General features: G+C 51.7%; 1 protein-coding gene across 5 annotated transcripts; it reads right to left on the bottom strand.

Annotated features, from left to right (window-relative positions):
* Positions 1–3,426: 3,426 nt before the first annotated feature.
* NFE2L1 (nuclear factor, erythroid 2 like 1) lies at positions 3,427–15,817 on the bottom strand. 5 transcript variants are annotated; one of them, XM_012803081.2, is made up of 6 exons: positions 15,714–15,817; positions 13,253–14,265; positions 8,311–8,523; positions 7,812–7,901; positions 7,426–7,584; positions 3,427–6,609 (listed from the first exon to the last, which is right to left on the bottom strand). In XM_012803081.2, the coding sequence occupies exons 2-6, from the start codon at positions 13,760–13,762 to the stop codon at positions 5,272–5,274; spliced, it is 2,310 nt and encodes a 769-aa protein (XP_012658535.1). In that variant the 5' UTR covers positions 13,763–14,265; positions 15,714–15,817; the 3' UTR covers positions 3,427–5,271. The 5 variants fall into 5 exon arrangements, with proteins under 5 accessions (XP_012658535.1, XP_012658537.1, XP_012658534.1 ...); XM_012803083.2 differs by lacking the exon at positions 15,714–15,817 and adding an exon at positions 15,310–15,707 and having other exon boundaries at positions 8,311–8,490; XM_012803080.2 differs by lacking the exon at positions 15,714–15,817 and adding an exon at positions 15,310–15,706.
* Between the last annotated feature and the right edge of the window lie 950 nt (positions 15,818–16,767).

Below are 16,767 nucleotides of genomic sequence, written 5' to 3'. Positions count from 1 at the left end.
GCTGGGGATTCGAACCCGCCACCTTAGGTGTACGTGGCTGGCGCCTTAGCCGGTTGAGCTATAGGCGCCGAGCCGAGTGTCCTGAACTTTTAAAAATTGATTTATTTATTAATTTTGGAGGCAGAGTCTCAGTCTGTTGCTCCAGGCGAGAGTGCTGTTTTCATAGCTAACAGCAACCTCAAACTCCTAGGTTCAAGTAATCCTTTTGCCTCAGCCTAAGTAGCTGGGACTACAGGCACCGACCACAATGCCTGGCTGTTTTTTAGACAGGGTCTCAATCCTGCTCAGGCTAGTTTCTAACTTCTGAGCTCAAGCAATCCACCTGCCTTGGCTCCAGAGTGCTATGATTACAGGCATGAACCACTGTGCCAGGTCTGAACTGCATTTTTTAGTCTGAGCTTTTAAAGTTTTTGTTCTTGATCAGTACCTACAGAAATGAGGTAGAAGAGTTGAGGGTAGGAAGGTTATTATTTTTTATGCAAGGCACTTGTATATATACATTCTATCTGTATTGATGAGATAGCCCCAGCTGGTGGGATCACACAGGGTTGAAACACTAGTCTGTTCCATTTCCTTACATGACTTAAGATATGTGGAAATATCAGTTTGAATGAAGCCTAGGATTGCCAAAGTCAAAAAAAAAGCTAGCTCCTTGGCCCACTCAAGGAGCAGGTCACCTTGCAGAGTTTGGTCCTCAGTTAAGCCTAAGGCCTGCTTATCTCCCTGCCTTGACCCAGGACCTCTTCTCATTTCCTGTCATAGATGGATGGGTTAGCGGTAGCAGCTCTTGTGTGACCTCCTATCTTCTCCCTGCCAGAAAAAGTCTGGAGGCTAGAACACCCACTCTACCTGCCAGCAGAAAAAGAGGTCAGCCCCACAGCAGCGCTGACCAACTTGGCCCCATGCCCCAAGCTAATCAGCATGATCCCAGACAAAACTACATTTCTCTGCAAGGGGTTAGGGGGGTTATTAAAAACACACTGACTTAGGCTCGGCGCCTATAGCTCAACCGGCTAAGGCACCAGCCACGTACACCTAAGGTGGCGGGTTCGAATCCCCAGCCCGGCCCCGCCAAAACAACAATGACGGCTGCAACCAAAAAATAGCCGGGCATTGTGGCGGGCGCCTGTGGTCCCAGCTACTTGGGAGGCGGAGGCAGGAGACTCGCTTGAGCCCAGGAGTTGGAGCTTGCTGTGAGCTGTAATGCCATAGCACTCTACCCAGGGGGGCAGCTTGAGGCTCTGTCTCAAAAAAAAAAAAAAAACAAAAAAAAACACACTGACTTAGAACAGGTATAACACTTAGAAAGGGATAAAGAAGAATTTTTCAAATCTCTATAAATCTTTTTTTTCTCGCCAATAAATTTATTTAAAACAAGAAAACTTTTCCTTCAGTAAGATTATTTCAGAAGTTGCCAATATAAATCTTTTAAGTAAAAAAAAAAGGTTGTAAGCTCAGTGCCCATAGCTCTATGAGTAGGGCACCTACCACATTCACCGAAGTGGCAGGTTCAAGCCCAGCCCGGGCCTGCTAAACAAAGACACCTACAACAACAACAAAAAAACAATGGCCAGGCATTGTGGTGAGCGCCTGTGCACCTGTGGTCCTAGTTAAACTCGGAGGCTGAGGCAAGAGCATCACTTGAGCCCAAGAGTTTGAAGTTGCTATGAGCTGTGATGCCACGCCACGCCACGCCACGCCACAGCACTCTACCAAGGGCGACTCTGTCTCAAAAAAAAAAAAGTGCAGAACAAATTATGGCCTGATTGTCTACTAAACAAAAATACATATATGACTGCATGTGCCACGTAACATTTTGTTACAGTCCATATATGTGATGGTAGATCCAAAAGATTACAATACGGTATTTTTACTGCTCCTTTTCTACACTTAGATAGGTTTAAATACACAAATACCATTGTGTTCCAGTTGCCTGCAGTCTCAGTACAGTAACGTGCAGATTTGTATCCTGGGAGCAACAGGCTAGTACCACGTAGCCTAGCTGCACCATCTAGGTTTGTGTTAAGTACACTCTATGTTCACACAACAGAGCTGCCTAACACAAGTGCTTCTCAGAATGTTAAGCAACACATGACTGTACACACATTTCTAGAAAGCATACAAAAAACATTAAATAAATGAATTTTACTCATTGCAGTTTACCCTTCTACATATAATTTGTATTTTAAAAATTATTGGCATGAATTAATGTCTCTCAAATTTAATTTTTAGTGTTTCCCTTTAAGAATCTTGGTTTTATCCAGTTTACAGACATTAGTCAATTCCTAATCAAGAGTTGTCTGATATGACCAACTATTTCCAACCAGAGATTGGGAGAGCCAGGGGTAAAGCTCTTGTAAATGTAAATGTAAGTAATCAGTGTTATTCTTAGACTTCTACTCCACCCCTTAGGACTTTAGTAGCTTCATTAAAGAACTGAACTGAGCCAGGTTACAAAGTGGTACCCAGGTCAAGATCACAGGTTCCATTATGAGGATTGCAACTTCTCCTAAACCTTGTCTGATAAACTCTTAAAAGGCTGCCATGTGAGTATGTTCATGCCTCAGGCATTTACTAAGCACCCCTCCTAAGCTGGGCATGTGGGAGTTCTAGTATTTACCCCAAGGTACCCTAAGGCAGTACAGCTCACCACAAGCTGGGTATTAGAGCAAATTTTTCGAGGTAGAAGAGATTCTAGTCACCTTAGCTGGAGAGGTTTTCTGTCTTAAGGCCTGGGCCTGGCTTCCTATTCTGTTCCTGCTCTTGGTCATGCTATATATAGTGCTTGCCATATGTTGGTCCCATTGATTTCTCAGGTTTTCGATGTCATGACTACACTCCAATATACTGTGCCTCTTTGGCAGGGGGAGCCACTGGAAAAATAACAGCACAACTAAGCTTAAACATGGTTTGTAGCAGGTGGACAGGTTAAGGAGCTGGGCCAGATTATACCTATCCTGTTAAGAGGTGGGAGGCCCAAAGAGGTCTGAATCCTTCCTCTGAGAGGATTCAGCTAGCAAACCCTAAAGGGGGCCAAATGACCCCCCTTACAGGGGTCACCTAAATACATCCTGCATATCAGATATTTACATTACGATTCATAACAGTAGCAAAATTAGTTATGAAGAAGCAACCAAAAATAATGCTATGGTTGGGGGTCACCACAACGTGAGGAACTGTATTAAAGGGCCGCAGCATTAGGAAGGTTGGGAACAACTGCTCTAATGTATGTAACATCTGCCTAGAAGGTTCAATATAGCATTTAAGACTTCTGTCTTTTTAGATTCTCCATGTCAACCTCCCCAGCTCTCCACCCACCTTCCCAAGTGTGCTCTTGCCTCAGCCACACAATGGCCAGTCCTCCCCACATGGGGCCTGTTTCCTTTACTCTTAATTTAAATTCAAAGTGGGGAAAAACTGCACTTGAGAATGAATCATCCATTTTATTTTATTTTATTTTGTCATGTGCTCAACAGCATCTCTTTCCTTCTCTCCTCTCCCTGCCAGGTCACAAAGATAAATTAAAAATAAAATCTACAAGGAAAATAATTTATAAAAGCACTCCCAGGCTCACACCTTCTACTCCTACTGTTCAGTTAGGAACCCTTTTCCCCCCCATGCAGGAGGAATCACTGCTTCTCTCCCCCAACTCACTCCTGCTAGTCTGGGGCAGTACTTCAGAGCCCGGCAGAGCTGGGGCAGCAGTAGCAGTTAAAAATAAAGACACTGTGGTCTTGAAGCCATCTGCTACCTTGGCTCCCCATCTCTGTCTCCCCCAGGCAGTCCTCCAGGAGCCTGTGGTAAGCTGGGGCTGTGAAGAAGCTGCCTGCGGCCCAAAGCTCGTAGGGGAGAATGCTCTCAGCCCCCATTACATGCGCCTCCCATTCTCCTAGAAACCCAAAAAAGAAAGACGGAGACCTCAGGACAGAGGAGAAAAATCCCAAGTGTTCACACAGTTACACGGAGTCTTTATGGCAAAGAGAACATTTAGCAGCTTTGATATTGGGGCATCTCCTTTTTACTCAATACAAGCATTCTAGACCCTATAAGTGAAAACAGGGCACAAACCCTAAAAAAATCAAAGCGCAAGAAATTCTAAGTGGACTAGGGTTTTTTGTGTAGTTGCTGGGTTTTAGTTTTTGTGTTTTCCCAGTGATTTGCTCAGTTGTTGGCAGAGGCCTGAGGGAAGGGTCACTCCCCAGTGTTGTGCTGAATACTGCCTGGAGGTTGGTGCACTGGTTTCTCCCTCCACACCATCCCCCTGCCTCAGAAATTCCCAGAGGAAGGCTGGGCCCAGTACCAGGAGCACTGCCAGCACCAGCACCGCGCCCAGCTGCAGAAGAGCTACAGGCAGCTGAGAGGGGTGAGGGGTTACAGGATGGGACAAAGACATAGGATGACAGGAAGAGGACAGCATTCACATGCAGGCTTTGATGGAGACAGAAGGAGCCTCAGCTCAGAGATGGCTGAAGCAGAGAGGGAGATGGCAGTGGCAAGGCAGTGAGTGACATGCGTAGTGTTGGGGCTACTGCAGCATGGGGACTCGACCCCTTTTTCTTCACTCTACTTTCACCCTAAACCTCCAAGCCAGTCCTGAGTCCCAGTGGTTCCCATTAGATTGAAACATTACAGGCAATAATATCCAACAGCTCTCCTTCAAGGATGCCAAAGTGCAAGGAGCAGAAAAGTTAAGCCCCACCCCCATCCCTGTGTCTGTGTGTCCCCCTGGGGTGAAATGGGGTTTATCACACTAGTAACCTAGGCCCATCGGAGTCATTCAAACCTGCTGCCTGGAATCCTGGCCAAAGCAACCTAACTTTTCCCTTTGATTTTCTTCCCGCTTTGATTTTTTGGGGGATTTCTTTCCTTTTTCACTTCCTTCCTTCCTTCCTTCCTTCCTGGAATGCAACTTTCTCCTACTTTCCTCTCCTCTCACAGATCCCCCCTTTCCCTTCGCCGGCCTTCGCTCTGCATAGCTTTACTACCTCCAGCAATGCCAGCCACCACCCTTGCCTCAACAGGAAAAGGGGTAGGGTGAGGACCCTGTCCACCAAGTGGTCTGACCACTTCCACCCTACCCCAGTTGGGGGGGGGGGGTAGAGCCAGACAGCGCCTGCGCCTGCCTCTTCCTGTACACTGACCCGCAGTCATCCCATCTGAGAAGATATACTGGATAAGAAGGCATTAAAGTCCCCCTGTAGGTCCAGGTCCAGGCCCAGCCCTTCTCCAGTTTCAGTCTTGGTGAACGTCAACCCCCCTTCCTCCCCAGGCTCACTTTCTCCGGTCCTTTGGCTTCCTCTCCTGCCGCCGGGCCTGTTGGTCGGCCATCGTGCGGGGGATGAGGAGGACACTGCCATCCCCAGCGTACTGGAGCGCATACTGGCTAGGCGAGTAGGGTCGTCCATTTTCATCCCGCAGTCGCCCAAACACCTCCTGGTACAGACTCTGGACCTTCTGCTTCATCTGCCGCAGAGACCGCAGGAATTCCACCTTCTCCCGCAGCAGCCGGGCTTTATCACGCTGCAGGTCTTCCACATCTCGCTCCAAGTTTAGGATGGTGTCCAGCTTGCGCTTGCGGCAGTTCTGCGCCGCCATCTTGTTCTTGCCCCGGCGCCGGATATCCCGGATGAGGCTCAGCTGGGCCTCACTGAGCTGGTATTTGGACAGCAGCTCGTTGAACTCCTCCACAGGAAGGTTGATGATTTTGTCATTGGTAAAAGGGATCTTCATGGCCCGGGCTCTGTGCTCATCCCGGCTCATCTGCTTATCCAGGAAGTCGGCCTGCTTCTCCTTGCTACCCTTCTTGAGGGCGCTGGGCGGCGGCAGATCAGCAGCGTCGAGGGCGCTGGGTGCCATGTTGTATGTGTGGTTGTGGCCCACGTGCTCCAAGTAGGGCAGGCAGGAGAGCTGTGACGGATCCTGGTAGCTCATGCGGCAGAACTTGGAATACTCAGGTTGGTAGCCCACAGCACCCTCGGCCTCTTCCAGATCCAGGGTCTCAGAGTCAGAGCTGTAGCCAACAGCACCTTCCTCAGAAAAGGAGGAAGAGGCAGAGGAAGAAGCAGAGGAAGCGGAAGAAGAGGAAGAGGAAGAGCTACCCTCAGAGCTGCTCAGGGAGGAGGGGCTATGGCTGGAGTCCAAGGAGAGGCCTGAGTCAGAGTCAAACTCCTCCTCAAGCTGCGAGGCCTGCACAGGGTTAAAGCCTTCTTCAATGGCCAGGTCCATTAGGCTGATCTCATCCAGCATGGCTTCATCTAACAGGCCCCCCAGTGGGTCAGGCAGCTCGGGGCCTGCTGTGTCATTGGCTGTGCCGTTGAGCTGGGGTGGAAAGAAGAATCCTCCCAGGTTGGTGGAGCCAAAGGTGGAGTTGAGGCTGGTGGAATTGCTGGGGACCAGTGGAAGCAGCGTGGAGCTGCCAGCCACAGGCAGGCTTTCCACCTCGGGGCTGAAGAGTGAGAAGTCCTGGCTGCAGCCCCCCAGGGAAGCCTGATGCAGGCTGACATTCTGATTGATGGGAGTGTTGGGGGCAAGGCTATAGTTGGTGCTCAGTGGGTCTCCAGGAGGGGTATTGTAAAGGATTTCACTTGCTGACGTGTTCACTTCCATGGCCTGGGAGGGGAGAAGAACACCACTCTTCACTAAGAGCAGACCCCTCTCCCTTGGGGCTCACATACTGTAGGCACCCAACAGAAGCACAGACAGCTGCATGGGTAGAAAGGACAGAGACTGGAAACCAAAAGCCACAGTGTCACCTCCTGGCCACGCTTGGTCCATCAGGCCTGGCAGAGAAGGGTTCCTTCATGTGGGCTCCACCCCAGTGCAGGACTGACCAGCTCCTTGTTATATCTGGCCTGACTCCCACATCTTAGAGCAGTGGTTCTCAACCTTCCTAATGCCACGGCCCTTTAATACAGTTCCCGTGGGTCATGACCCACAAGTTGAGAACCACTGTCTTGGAGAGGAAGAAAACACTATCTCTTTAGTGCAAAATCAGTGAAATCAGGAAACCTACCTACACCACTTGCTGTGTGACCACAGGGACATCACTTAATCCCTCTGAGCTTCAGTTTCCTTACTTTTGAAATAATAAAGGGCTGACCAGATGATTGTGAAGGCTGAGTGAGAAAACTATAGCTGCAAAGCACTAGGCAAGTGTCAGCTATCAACTGGGAACCTTAGAAGCACCCAGACAAGTGACTATCTGCCTAGGAAGCAGGTCCTAGTAGGCTGTCTTAGATTTCATTTAACCCAGACCCTACCCCTGTCTCCACTCCCCACCCCCCAAGAAGACACCTAGACAGGTTACTTCCCAGTGTCCCCACTTTCCTATGGCTCAGAGAAAATATTACTCATATTCCTCTCTCTAGAGAAAGCAGTGGACTATACAAATTCTGATAGGTTTGTACTCCATCTTGACAATCCTACCTGCATTTCCATGATGGACATGAGATCTTGCCACTGTTGTTCCAAATCAAATGGTGACTCTGTCCCCGTCAGGAGAGGAGACAAGAGGTTGTTTTGAAGAACTGGGGGCTCACTCTCACTAGGCACTGCTTCTGTTATGCTGGAAATGTCTGCTGAAAACTAGGGCAAAACACAGAGGCTTTATAACAGGGGAGAAAGAAAGACCACCTTGTGCTTTTCTCCCAGAGATGACCACCTGGAGTCTGCTTCTGTTTCTTCCTTCCTCGCATTTACCCCCAGCAGCCAGGACGAGGCCAGAACCAACAGCTGGCCCCTCAGCCTTGGAGGAACACACCAATGCAGGCTGCCCTGCTTGCTTGGTGGACTCTCCCTGGAGTCCTGCTCACCTCAGCATTCTCCCCAAAGGGGCAGGTGGCCTCCAGCAGCCTAAGGCACTCTTCCAGGGACAGGGCCGTCTGGTCCTCCCCACCAGGCACCTGTGGCAACAGCAACTGTAAGTCTGACTGATCGGGGCCTTGGGTGCCTGGGGCTGAAGTCTCTTCCCCAGCATGGCTCCAGTTCCGCAGTCTCCCTCCCATTCCCCAAATCCCGAACTCCCAGGACAACAAAAGGGAGAGTGGAAGGGTCCTGAAGCAAGGAGGAAGATGCTAGATGCTTTTCCTCCTTTGTGTTGTCTGTTGCCAAGGCCTTCTGCATCTGCTGCTTATCCACTCCCCCCTCCTCAGCTCAGCTGCTGTGACTTAGAAACCCTAACCCAAAATAGAAATTTAAGTCTACCCCATACACAACCTGCCTTAAGGGAAATTTCTGGAAGAACTGTAGCCTAGTTTGTTGAGTTTCAGGGGAACAGGGAGAGAAGAGCCCAGCAGGCAGAGGTGGTGGTACCTGTGCAGGGAAGCTCTCCCCGGTCTCTCCATCCACTAGCAGGTTTCGTGCCAAAGCTTCGCCTCCCTCACCAGCCCAGGTTTCCTGCTCGTTTCCATCTTGCAGCTCCTTATCCACATCTTGCTCTTTTTGGCGATGACTATAGTCAAAAACCTCACGCCCAGCCCCCAGGTCAATATCCTGTCGCCAAAGGATGTCAATCAGATCTATGTCCTGAAAGACAGATCACCATGACTTTAGCTTTCAGGTCCCAAGGACCCTCCCTGTCCTGTCCTCAGAGGTCCCTCTTAGTGTTGCTCCAGTTAGTCCTGGGAAAGCCCCTCCCAGCCCCGCACCCTGCCAGCCTTCACCTCCCGCCCTCTGCACCAGCAAGCCTACATTCATCCATTTTCAGACACTACTCCTTCCCCGTAAAAGAGCTACTAGCAAAATCTATTAGCACAGCTATCACCATAAAGGTCTAAAGGCTTAGGATCCTGACTAGAGACACACCCAGGCTACAAGGCAGGGCTGCCTCACTCCTACAAGGTGGGGAAATCAGGAGACACCTCTCATTCAGGGAATGGGAACCCCTTAAAACTTGGTTAGTAGGACGCTGGCCAGGTAAAGCAAAGGCAAACTGTCAGCCAGAATTGCTTAGCAGTGGCCAGGCTTGCATCAGCCTGTGGTGCCATTCATTTGCATAAAGGGGTGGGGTGGGCTGAAGAGGAAAATCCCTGCATTTCCAACCACCTGATGCAACCAATGACAATGGACAGGCTGTCTCCAGCCCTTCCTAGGCCCATTCCCCCTTACCCAGCTGACAGCAGGAGTAAAGCTGAACATTCACAACTCCTAAAGCTCACTCACCTCAAGATCCAACCCTGCCAGAATTCCCACTCTCAGCTGATCCTGGCAAGCTGCCTCCACCCCAGGGGAGACTCAGGTAGTCAAATGACCCCACTAGGCATCCCACCCCTGCCCAGACCAGCCCCACTGTGTCCCTTCCTTACCACACCCCAGGACTCACCGATTCCCCATCAGCCAGCCTATTCAAGGACACAGCCCCCATCACTGCTCAGCTCCGAATGCCACCCTGGGCATCAAATGCCTCCCTCCTGCTCTATCCTGGTGGCTTTTGAACATTCCTGCACCAACTGCCACCCCCATTGCCAGTAGCATAGAACCCCAATAAGTAGAGCCATCTGGGTTTCCTATATACAAGCCACCCCCTGGGACTGAGCCCTCCTTAAATCTGAAGAAACTATAGTGTTGCCTTCCATTCAGGGTTAAAAAGCACTTTTCAGAAGCAGTATCTTTAGACCAGACCCAACTTCCTAACCCTTTCCCACCATAACCCTCCCAATCCTAAGCCCTCCCAGATGTACTACTCGCTTTAGTCTCCCGCACATACACCAACCTGAACAGAAGCCCTGGACCCAGGAGCAGAAGGGGGCTGGGCCACCTGGTGACCAGCCAGCAAAGAGTTAAGGGGCCGGCTGCCTTTGGCATGGCCCCCACCACTGTGAGAGCTGCGGTCCAGGCGGGTCATGGTCTGCGAGATGAGCCCCAGGGCAGCCGGCGCCGGGAAGCCGGACAGGGGGCTGCAAGGAGCTCGTGGCTTGCAGGGAGCACACCAGGCTGGAAGGGTGGCCCCTTGCTAGCTCCAAGGGGCCCGAGGAGGGTGCCCCGCCCGTGCTGCTGCCTGGGCGGCCCAGCCCAGCCCCCTTCCTCCATCCTTGAGCAGCCCCCTCCCACCTCACAACCCCAGTTCCACTCAGGCGCCCAGCAGCCCCCACCCTGAGCTCACCGCAGAGGCTGCAGTGAGATGGGACTCCCACCCCATGCTCCGTGCTCAAGCTGCAGAGGAAAGCAAGCTCCCTCCTGGGCCTATCCTCCCGCTCCTCCCTCTCTCCCCCTCCCCACGCCCCCCAAACTTGTTACCTAGGCTGCAGCAAGGAGCCAATCCCCTCCCCCTCCCACCCCGCAGGTCACTGCTGAGGCTGCAGAGAGCCAATCCCCTCCCCCAGGTCAGCAGCTGGGCTGCGGAAAGAGCCAATCCCCTCCCACTGTCGTTACCTAGGCTGCGCCGAGAGCCAATCTCCTCCCCCAAGTCTCCGCTGGAGATGCGGAAGGAGCCAATCCCCTCCCACCGCCTGTTACCTAGCTGCAGACGGGAACCAATCTCTGCACCAGGGCAGCTGGAGAAGCTGCCGCAAGGAACCAGCCCATCCCTGGGCCGCCTCCGTCTCCTTGAGGAGATGCACCCAGGGGCGGGCAGCCCCACCCAGCCCAGTCTGTCAGCTGGGGTGGCGCAGTGAGAGCGCCCTGGGGGAAGGGGTGCCACTCTCCTCCCTCCTGGCGCATCTTGCTCATCCAGCCCACTCAGGACTGGGCAGACACTCCTCCTGCAGCTCTCCCAAAATCTAAATTCTTTGCTGGAAGTGGAAGTTTTCTCGTTCCTTAAGAAAAGGCTGTGGCCAGTCCTCAAGGCCAGGGATCACAAGCCTGGCTGGTCAGAAACCCAAGGCATCCAGTGCTACCATAAACCAGAGGTTTTGTCATCCCAAAACGGGCCAGACCAGAGGAAATGGGAACGCCTTTTGCACAAGTGCAGCAATGTCACAGCAGCCAGGCCTAGCCCCGAGCATAAGAAGACACAACCCTGAAGCCCTGCACTAAGGGAGACAGGTGCTCTGCAATGATGTCCTGGCATGAATATATCTCCCACGCTTCACCCCAGCTTGGTCAAAAACATTCTCTGCCTGATCCCTGGCCCACATCTCTCCACGCAGGAAAGAAGCCCCCAACAGCATCAGTATGACAATTCAAGACTCCCTGGACTGGCTTCTCCAGGGAGAAATTTAGCTCCCTCCTCATTACTGCTCCCCTGAAGCCTAAGGTCAGGTCAGAGAAACAGTATGTTCTCTCTGGTCACAGCCTGCTCCTAGCCTGAAAGAGCTGTAAACAGGCCACCCCCCTGCTCTGGGCAGAATGCCAACCTCGAGGGGAATCCTATCCCTGACAAGGGCCTAGCCTATGGCTGTCCATTGGACATGCCTGGCAGCAGGGCGCACCACTACCCCAGGGATAATACCGGCTCCAGCAGTGCCTGTCACATGCTCTGGACCTGGGTATTTTTATCCCTGAGTTGCTGAGGAAATGTTGTTCTAGACACATAATAATCCTCCCTTCCCCCATGCCCAGCCTGGCCCCTGATGCTGACCCATCCCACCTTCCAAGGAGCAGTGAAGGTTGGAGATCAGAGAAAGCACAAGCTTCATGAGGGCCAAGAAACAGAAAAGCAAGGTCAAAGTCTCAACCCATTCTTCCCCAAATCCACTCAGTTATCACCGAAACATCCCATCTCATCCTGAGAGAGTACCAGGCAAGAAAAGGAGTGGAGTTATCCCTCCATTTGCTCCAGAGTTCCCCAGAGCAAACCCAGTTCCCCCAGCTGTGGAGAAGCTGGCCTGGGGCAGGAGCATGGAAGCAGAAGCTGGGAGGCACACTTCTTCAGGACACTGTGCAAGACTGCAGCCCACTGAAGGGAAGGGGAAGCAGAAGAGAGGTGAAGTTCCAAGTGGCTCGGCATAAAGCTAAGACCTAAGAGGCCCTGAAAGGTAAGAAATGTTCCTGGCTATCATGCTCAGATAGTCCTAGTCCCTCCCAAAGTAGATCCAGTATGAGCCAACCAGGCACAGAGCAGGATTTCTCAACCTCTACACTACTGACAAGTGGGGTCAAATAAAAATCTGTTTGTCCTGAACGGTTTGGGATGTTAAGCAGCGTCCCTGGCTTCTATCCACTAAACACAAGTAGCACTTCCCCTCATGTGAAACAACCAAAACTTTCTAAAGACTTTGCCGCTTGTCCCGGGGAGGGGAGGGGCGGGGGGGCGGGCAAAATCATCCCCAGTTGAGGACCACTGGCCTATAATAAGCCATATACTTTGACAGTCATATTCAGAGAAATGAGCTCAGAAACAGGACACAATGTAAGGAGGAGGCAAAATGTGGTTTGATCTTGTGGATAGAAAGAGCCAAGCTCTGCAGCATCTATAAAACTTCACATCCTCTCCTTGGAAAACCAAGCCCAGCACAATCCGCCTTCTCCTTCACTAATGGTCAGAGGAGTGCAGTGGGCCTTTTCCCCAGCTCTTTAAGGCTATGTGGCCAGCCAGAGCCAAACAAATCCAGAGCTCAAAGCAGGCTTATCATGTTGGTGGGATAGGGGCAGCAGCAGCCTTTGCATAAAGGCAAAGAAGTGCATCGCTTTCTGCCCAGAACTGTTATGTCAGCCACGTGACAGGAACTAAAGATCTCTTCTGACAACTCAAAGTGAGCTGACTGGGGCAGTAGAATGCAGTTTCTCTTCTAGCTCCCAGCCCTCTCTTCCCTACTCCCAGTAGAGGGCCTTAAGCAAAGAATGGGAGCCTTGGCCCTCTCCTGGCCAAGAATAAGTATTCAAATCTACCCTTTGGCTTAGGCCCAGGAAAGCTGAATTATCAGGACCTTGTAACAGTAACAGGACTGACCACAAAGGAGATATGTATGTGTTTTGATGAGGAGTACAAAGCAAGAGTCCACAAAGTATTTGTGTCTTAGCAACAGATATACACCACATCCAAGCCCATCACAACATGACTCCCTCCCCCACCCCAGGCCTCCAGCAGTCATGTTGAAATCCAAGCAGTAAACACCCTGGCATGTGCTAGAAACCTCCCACTGCCCTGACAGTACATTCAGAGGTGGGTCAATGGTTCAACACAGGGAAATGCTCCCAGTTCCCAATCTTAAACTCAGACAATTCAGCCCATTACTATCTAGGAATGGTGCCCAAGACACCCCCAGAACCTATCTGACTCTATAGGGCTTAGTGCTGCGACCACAGTCCTTCAGGACCTGTCCACCCCCACCCCATCCCCAGGTTCCACCCACCCACCCACCACAGGGCCACTAACCTCTTTGGTTAAGTCTCCACTGACTGGAGGGGCTACAGCCCCCAAATCCTCCAAATCTTCACTGAATCCCTGCTCCGTTTCACTTTCTCGCACCCCGTTGTCTGGGGCTGTCACATCTTGGAGGCCACTGGAACTCTCGAGGGTGAGGCCCGAGCTGGGCTGGCTGCCAGAGACAGACCCTTCCGGGTCCCGGTGAACCAGCCAGGCATTTACCTCAGTGGTTGGCACCTGGAACCTGTCCAGGGCCCTCACCTGACTGAGGAGCCGCCGGGCAGTGAAGTAATTGTCCAGGTCTATGCTCTTGGGGTGGATACCATAGCCATCCAACGTATTCCTCAGGTTGTGGAACTGGGTCTGAGTATAGGCAGAACTGGGCCCCAGGATGATCTCCCGGAGTGGGGGAAGCTGTGAGGTCAGGTAAGTATCCACGTCCACCCGCACCCCAATCAGACTCAGCAGAATGGTGAACTGGAGAAGTCCTTCCGTTAAGTATTTCTTCAGAGAAAGCATTGCTGAAGGACCAGAATGTTTATGCTTTTTGGTTTTAAAATCTTCCAAAAGACAAATCAAGGCCACTGCTCTGCCGCTCCAGCCAGCAGGTTACCCTCCTCAGTGCCAACCTTGTACCCCACCCTGACAGAACACAGGGACTGAGGTCCCTGATGGCCCCAGAGGAAAGCACACCCTGTGGAGCCAAGGCCACTTTCCAGACCACATTCACTTTTCCCTTCTTGACACCTTACTTCTCAAAGCACAACTGTTCCTAACCCAGTCCAGGCCCTGGGGCCCACGTGACTTACTGTCTCCACAGTCCACATACAGTCACTTCCTCACTCACATTAGTTGTCCTCTCTGTAGATTCCACTGCAGGCTGTTCTCAGGAACAGCTGATGATTTTTTTTTTTCTTTCTCCCTCCTAAGGTTTATTTTCTTTGGCTGAAGCTACAGGCCTTTTGTCTTGGGTCAGAGTGTCCCGCCTCCTCCACACTTACCAGGGGGGTTTCCAGAGAAACCTGAAATGGGAACCACAAGAGCAAAAGGATAAGATTTCCACACTTTTCACACCATGTTTAGGGTAGGAAAACCCTCACAAAAGACACAAAACACATTAAAAGACCACTTTTATAGGAAGAAAAAAACACTCTCTGAGAAAAACCAAAACAACCTGTTAAAGACTGAACAACAACTATTAAAGGAAGGTTTTGATCACAAAGGAACTCAGTTACTGGACATTAGATCTGCACTACCCTAAAAGGTAGTTTGTTATGGATCAGCAGACAATGCCCAGGGCATCCAAAATATTTTATACCTTGTTTGATTTACCAGTCCTTTCCCTAATCCAGCTTCTGTATTTAACATGAAATGCTCATTTCCCATCTTAAAGTTCGTTTCCCAACTCTCAGGAGTAAACGGCCCACACACTGTCCCTTCCAGTGTGAAAGGGGAAGGAGAGATTATTAATGGGTGTGAAAGGACATAAGGACAATGTTCAAGCCACCACTTCACAACAAAAGATAATACATTTTCTTTTCCCGGCTTTGATTTCCCTCTCCTATCATACTCACATTAAAAGAAAAAAAAAAGAAGGGTGGTGGGGGCCTTCACAGAACTATTCTGTCCAGAATTTGCATAGGCAGGTTTTATTTTCATTCATATGACCTTCTGAGCCAAAGCCGAAGGATATGGCTAAATTCTCAACTCAGACTGCCAAGCGGGGAGGGGGTCAATCTGCCTTTCCGTTTCTGGTCTTTACTTTTGAGCTTCCATTAATTTGATAAACCAACCACTTTCACTGTTGTGACCCATCTACCAACTTCATTCTAAAGATCTTCCCCTTAAAGGGATCTACACATACGCACACACACCTTCATTTGGTTAGAGTAAACACAATTGCAACCCCAAATTCCTGCTTAATGCTACTCTCCCATCTCACGCAATTTATCACTAAAATCTCCCAGAGGCCAATTAAGTTCGAGAAACGGTACAAAGTCTCTTAAAGATCGACTTAGGGCCAAATGGCCTTGGCCTTAGCACGGTCCCACCCTGCCCCAGGGTACCCGAGTCCGGCTGGGACCAAGTCGCCATGCCCACTCTCGGCGCCTCCGCTTCTAGCCTCCTGGGGCGGCTGGCGAACAAGTGCTACTTCCCTGGCCTTGACCCACCCTTACAAGCAAACCCCACCCCGCCCTCCGTCCTTATGGCCCCACCCCAATCCTAAGTCTGGGCCTCATACCACGCCTTCCTATGCCCTCAACCCTGCCCAGTCCATCCCACCTCGAGCCAGCTTTCCTCTCGGACCCGCGCGCGGCCGTTCCCTGTCAGGCCCAGGGCTGGGCCCCGACGGGAACCCTACTCGGCGCCCGCCTCCTGCCCCTAGAACAATCCCGCCGCCCCTCACCCCATAAGCCTCGGCCCCGCGGCGCTGCACCCCTCCCTTCAGGGAAAGGAATGTGCCCGATACCCGCTGCTGAGCTAGGCGTCCGCCGCTGCCGCCACAGGCCCTCAGCCGAAGTCCCGGCCTCGCCGCCGCCACCGCCGGCCGGCCTAGAGATCCCCAGCCTCCGCTTCCCTCCCCGCCCCCTCCTTCCACCGCACTCGGAAGCCCGCCCGCTGCAGCCACCCCAGGAGCAGTCTCTCCAATCCACAAGCGGAGACCGTGGCCGTCGCCGGATATCGCTCTGACTGACAGAAGAGAGGGCCCAATGACTGAGTGTGCCCCCTCCTCCCCGGCTCGATCTCCCAAGACTGACAAGGTCCATGGTCCAATAAGGGTCTAGGCCCGCCCCGCGACGTGTACCCACCAATGGGTAGGGCGAAGGCCCTAGTGCCCGGCCTTCTGGACCCCTCCGGCGCGTGTTTGCCGTGGCCGTGTGTTACAAGGCTGGGTGCAAAGTATACAGGCTGGGTTCTTTCAGTGCATTCCGCGGCTGAGGAATGAGGGTCTAGGGAGGGCTATTGCCACCGGAGCATGCAGTCCCCCCACTGAGGGGTCCCCCAGTGACTTGCAAAAGTCCAGTGAGACCCGAGGGGGCTGAGGCGGGGCACAGCATGTGGTTCTCCTGCGACGCTCATACCGCCATCTTTGGTGCTGGCGGCGGAAACCTCGGTTGGGGCCTGGCGCAGCAACCCTGGTAGTCTAGGACAGTTGCCCCTTTTGGCCGAGACAAAAATCCCATCACGGAAACAGCTCTGCGACTGGGTTGTCAGGGTGGTGGTGGAACATTAGTGTGAGAGAGAGATGGCATAATACCAATTTTTGTAATGATAGGGACACCCCGAAGAGCCCTTCCTTGGCTGATGCCCCACAACGTTTAGTCTTGCTTTTTAAGCTACTTTACTCAGTTTCCGGAGTTCTCTAACCCCATCTGGCTGTATTTCCAAAATATGTTTATGAGTCTTAAATATTACTTAGCCCCCAACGTCACTTAGGGAGCTTGTTAACCTTGCAAAGTGAGGCCCCACTGAGTCTTATTCAGTAACCATGGGGTCGCTCTTTTTTTTTTTTTTTTTTTGAG

This window comes from Otolemur garnettii, unplaced genomic scaffold (assembly GCF_000181295.1).
Source record: "Otolemur garnettii isolate 467f Iridium unplaced genomic scaffold, OtoGar3 scaffold00018, whole genome shotgun sequence".
In the NCBI taxonomy this organism is placed as follows: domain Eukaryota; kingdom Metazoa; phylum Chordata; class Mammalia; order Primates; family Galagidae; genus Otolemur; species Otolemur garnettii.
Note: the sequence above shows the minus strand (reverse complement) of the source record. Positions and strands in the feature narration are given on the sequence as shown.